This window comes from Lactuca virosa, chromosome 4 (assembly GCF_052849685.1).
Source record: "Lactuca virosa cultivar CGN04683 chromosome 4, Lactuca_virosa_CGN04683_v6, whole genome shotgun sequence".
Lineage (NCBI taxonomy): Eukaryota > Viridiplantae > Streptophyta > Magnoliopsida > Asterales > Asteraceae > Lactuca > Lactuca virosa.
Window position 1 is genome coordinate 17,505,276 of NC_136429.1, and position 5,385 is coordinate 17,510,660.

Below are 5,385 nucleotides of genomic sequence, written 5' to 3' on the forward strand. Positions count from 1 at the left end.
ATTTGTATGAACTTCCATCAAGGTAACCGATGTTTGACAATTTATGTACAAAATTTGATGAAAATTAATAGATTTTTCACGTTTTTATAGGTATATCATCTCCCAAAATCTGAATATGTGACATGAGTGTATGCTTATCTGGTAACACATTCTGTCTAATTATCGAGCTATTGTCATGAACCCAATCTTTAGGTTGTAAATGCACTAAATAACAATGTACTTTGAATTTTTTTTTTATTATTATTATAGCATCCTACTTTCATTTCTCATTACAACATTATAAGTTTTTTTTAAGTACATTTCCTTAATGAGAAAAACATTGATAGTATAATGTTGTAATAGAAATAAATGAAAGTAGGATGATGTGATAATTGAAAATACATTGCTAATTCATACATTTAGCCCTGTAAATGTAAATTATATGAAACAAGTAAAAAGGAAGAGATTTGTATATAATTGTTTACTTGATATGTACTTTTTGTTTAACTCAAACAAAGTAAAAAAATAATAGTAGTATTTTATTTTGTGTAAAAACAATTCACAAACAAATAAGACTTTATTTGATTTCCCACTAATAAGGAGCTTTTGATTAATTCTCTATTTAGATTTTTGTAGATGCTAAACAAGCTCAAGGGTCACCATATACCTATTTGGTTACCAATATAAAATCCAATCATTTAAAACTTACAAATTATAAAGATTACATGATTCTATTACCAATCTTGGTATTTTTGCTTTATTTGTAATCTATATATGAGTCTTCATATTAAAACGGCTAATCCGATATTCAGATCCAATTTCATTCATGTTTTCATTAGTTTTATGATTTAACGAGCTATAGGCCGACCAAGGCAACAAATTGTGTATTTTGTTGGTGATAGCAGCACTAAAATGAAAGTAGGAACCTAAAATTGATAGATGAGTCTTTAGATAAAAAATAGTTTTGGTAAGTGAGAATGTTGCTATTCTCCACAATTTACCTTTTATTATCATTTTCTCCGATATTAAACATCATTTATCCTTACAACACTAATACTGACCGAGAAAAAAAAAGTTAAAGAAACAGAGGGTCTATTATTGATATTTGTCTTATGGAAATAAAAGCATTTTTATAATTGGTGGTGCATTTTCAAAGAAACAGACAAAAATCTTTGATTTTGGAGCCCTTCTAAATGGAGTTGTAAGTCCCTTAAATTTTTGAAACGTTAAAAAAGAGCTACTTTCTAAAAAATTACTAAATATGTAAAAGTACATACCCTAAATTTGTTTTTGTCAGTTACTCCCATATTTGTGTCTCAAGTAACTGAGCCAAACATTGAATGAATTCCTTTCAACTTTCAAAGGCTATGATGTACGTTTTGTTATGATTAAAGATTGTATTTTTTATATTATCTATACGTTATGTTAATTTGTCAAAGTATTACATATATGTTACTCTACGTATCTTTGGCATTCATCTTCTTCTAAAAACCTCTCAAAAATGGCTACTCCACAGCTTCCTTCCTTCTTCAAGGTCGTGCTTGACCCATCCTGCCCTCACCTGGTACTAATTCGTGGAGTCTATAGTCTCTGTTTTTCTTTTTTCCTGTAAATTCCATTAACGTGAAATCGTGTAATTAATTTTACAGCCATTGCCACCTGGTTTTATCAGCAAGCTCTTGGAGAACAAGATCCCTGAGGACCTATTGCTCCAATCTGTAAATGGAGAGTATTCATGGAACTTAAAGATCAAAAAATTTGTTGAAGTTTACTGCATTGCTGATGGATGGAGCAGCGTCCTTAAAGATACCCAGTTGGGTTTTGGGGATATTCTTGTCTTTCGACTCGTTCATCACTCCACCTTCACACTTTCAATTTACAGTCCAGATGGGTGTGAAAAAGAACTCCCCACAAAAATACAGGTTGAACATGATGTTGTTGAAGAAGAAGAAGAAGAAGAAGAAGAAGAAGGAGGCGAGGATGATGATTATGTTGATAATGGTGGAGGTGGGGAAGATGACGATGGTGGTGGTGATATTGAAGAGAATCCTTTCTTTATGAAGATTATATCTAAAAGCCACAAGTTTCGTTTGGTAAGATCCGTGAAAAATACTATCTTAATTTTTTTAGCTTTGCATTTGTTTTTGAACTTATGTTTCCAGTGGTAATAACATTGATCGAGCAGGGGCTTCCATCAGAGTTTGTGAGGTTGGCGGGAATGAATAAAAAAAGAATGATAAGAATGAAGAATGTTGATGGAAAGGAGTGGAAGACGAGTTTAAAGTTGGAGAGCAGACAGAATTATAAAAGGTACAATGTGTCGTCAGGGTGGAGTAATTTCCGGCGAGATAATGACTTATGGGAAGGAGATAAATGCGTATTCAGATTTATCAAAAGCGAAGATACGTTATATCTAGCCACAGTGATCAAGAAAAAGGGTAAAGCTCCGGTGACTGAAGCTATCAGGAGGCCTAGAGGGCGGCCACGGCGGGTGGAGGTGGTGGTGGCTGGCAAAGCTCCGGCGGCTGAAGTATTGAAGAGGAAGAGAGGGCGGCCACCGCGTTTGAAGGTGGAAATGGAAAGTAAAGACGACGGTGTGAAGGCGGTGAAGAGATCACGTGGAAGGCCATTTAAGAGGAAGAGAGGCGGCTAATGGACAAAGTATTGAAATGGATCATTACCATTCCATTTTCTTGTTTGGTTGCTCTATAAAATTGAAATTAACAATTAATCAATGTAATGTTGTTTCATATGTAAAAAATGAAATTAACAATTAATCAATGTTGTTTCATATGTAGGAATGAACAAATAAATGAACTTAACTGAAAATGACAAAAATATCCCCAACACATAATTTTTTTACTTGGCTTAAATCGTAACCTGATGCTAAATAACACAAAGGTAGGCACAAATAAAACAAATTCTACTTAGTTTATAATCTGCTAGTAAATAACATAGTGATAGACACAAACACTTTCTCTCAACATTATTGGTGTGCTTCCAAATAACACAATAATAGATACAAATACTTTTTGCTCAACTTTATTCGTCTTATTGAGCAATTCAGAAATTAGTCTTTAAAGTTTAAACATATATTATTTTCATTTTAAATTGGTTATTACCTATTTAGAATCCGGTACAACATCCACCATGTTTTGTTTTATTGTATATGGATTGAATATGCATAAAAACAAATGAAAACAAGGGAAACCGAGTAATCTAACCCTTATAAACAATCATTTTTATAAAAATAACCACTTGACAAATTTTTTTTTTTTTTTGAAAAATGACCACTTGATCCGAAATACCATATTCCGGAGCACGATGTTTTGTTCCGGAGGTGTGCTCCGAAATACGATATTGCGAAGTATTTATGATATTGTTCCGGAGGGGTTGTCGGTTGGTGGGGATGAGGTCCGGAATTGACACTCCGTACCTTCCAGAATGGAAAAGTGTATTCCGGACTGACGTCCGGAACGGCCGTACATTCCGGAGTGATGTTCTGGAGAGATAAAATTAGGATTTTTCTATGTTTTTCTTTCAAATATACAATACATCTGTGTGTTCGATACTTTTGAAAAACGTTCCGGAATGAGTACGTATATGGTTTTTTTTCCGAGTCCCAGTTTCTAGTGGAGGGCAATGACAACGTATTGACGGATGTATGCAGTATCTTGTTCTGGATTACACATGTTTTGGTGTAGATATAACCAGTGATATCAACTTCGTTGGGTTAGTTACGTTGGTTGTTTCCAAGTCCAGGTTACACACAAATTAAATTTGTCTATCTTTTCAGTGTCCTGGATCAAATATAGCTATGCAGATTCTTGACGATAGTGATGTTAGATATTTTCTTAGTTTTGTTACTACTATGCCTCCCAACACAGTACAATTGTTTGTTGTTAATAATTGTATACTAATCGATTTCCCGGGGGAAATCGTTTTGGAAATGGTTCTTCCGGTGCTGGAAGTAACCAAATTTGTAATTTATTACCTATGACAACCAACCATGTTCCTTCTTACAAGGACCCTATACATGGGGGTGATTATAGGTCTAAAAGTAAGGTTGTTGTTCAGGATGACCTTACTGTTGATGTTGATGAATATGCGAATGATGAGGCAAAACTAATGATGTTGGTTGATGATGGTAATATAGTTCCACATGGAGAGCTAGTGGCACATTTTCAGAGTTACACTGAATTTGATGCGGATGATCATGAAGATGGAGAAGAGGAAACTGATCCCTTACCACAACCCCGAAAAGCACAACAAAAAAAGTTTCCTTATTATTTTTCCGATTTTGAAGAAACACAATCCACCCATTGGGGTATGCATGATCCTTTACCACTGCCCGAATTAGCTCAAAAAAATCGTAAAGGGGCCACATCACACAACTATAATTCCCATGTTAATTTATTCCAACTCTTCAAAAACAAAGAAGAACTTAAGCTTAATTTAGGAAAGAAAAGTGTTAGTGAAGGTTTCCAATATAAAGTGAAAAAATCTACAAAAGACAGGTTTGAAGCTGTTTGTTATATGGATAATTGTGACTGGCGGATTAGGGCAACAAAACATAATACTAATAATTCATTTCAAGTGGTTAAACTATCGGAGAAACACTTGCTCAAACACACAGCTGCGTCCCCATCACCGACAAGCCAACAAAAGGTATTAGGTCACTTCTTGAAGGGCATTTAGCTGATAGTATCAGTAATATGTTGCAGGGGAAACATATACAACAAACTTTAAATGACCGTCTTTGTGTACATGTTTCATACTGGCAAGCATGGAATGCTAAAATGTATGATCTAAATCTATTGAGAGGGACCCCTGAAGAAAACTTTCTTAGACTACCTATATACTGTTACAACTTGGAGAAGAAGAATCAAGGGACAATTACACATATAAAGACGAGTGATGACAACAAATTTGAATACTTTTTCATGGATATAGGTTACGCAGTTATATATTCTATATACCTACTTCTTTATATTTAATGTCCATACACATGCGTTTGCTTTAATTAGATTATTAATTCCTTTTTAGGTTTGAGCGTTTCAAAGATGTTTGTGTCCTATTATTATCATTGATGGCGCACACCTTAAAGGGAAATACTTGGGCACCATGTTCCTAGCAGTAGGCATGGATGGTAATAACCAAATCCTTCCTATTGCATTTGGTGTTGGGAAAACTGAAAGTGGAGAGTCATGGATTTGGTTTTTATCAAGAATCAAAGAATGTATTGGGGACATGCCATCTTTGGCTATCATATCAAATAGAGCCAATTCAATTGACATGGCCATTCAAGTCGTGTTCTCGAATGCATATCACGGACTCTGATGTCGCCATTTGTTGATGAATATGAGAACAAAGATCGGAAAGCAAGAGAGAACATAGATTTTGTTT

General features: G+C 34.4%; 1 protein-coding gene across 1 annotated transcript; it reads left to right on the forward strand.

The window, feature by feature from the left end:
• Positions 1-256: 256 nt before the first annotated feature.
• On the forward strand, positions 257-2,772 carry LOC145169434 (B3 domain-containing protein REM10-like). Its single transcript, XM_079087984.1, has 3 exons — positions 257-1,543; positions 1,629-2,072; positions 2,165-2,772. Exons 1-3 carry the CDS (start codon positions 1,481-1,483, stop codon positions 2,630-2,632), a joined length of 975 nt encoding a protein of 324 aa, XP_078944110.1. The 5' UTR covers positions 257-1,480; the 3' UTR covers positions 2,633-2,772.
• The last annotated feature ends 2,613 nt before the right edge of the window (positions 2,773-5,385 follow it).

Coding starts and splice junctions, on each gene's coding strand:
- LOC145169434 (XM_079087984.1), top strand. CDS start 1,481: ATGGCTACTCCACAGCTTCCTTCCTTCTTCAAGGTCGTGCTTGACCCA. Junction 1,544..1,628: donor ACCCATCCTGCCCTCACCTG/GTACTAATTCGT, acceptor TTAATTTTACAG/CCATTGCCACCTGGTTTTAT. Junction 2,073..2,164: donor AAAGCCACAAGTTTCGTTTG/GTAAGATCCGTG, acceptor TTGATCGAGCAG/GGGCTTCCATCAGAGTTTGT.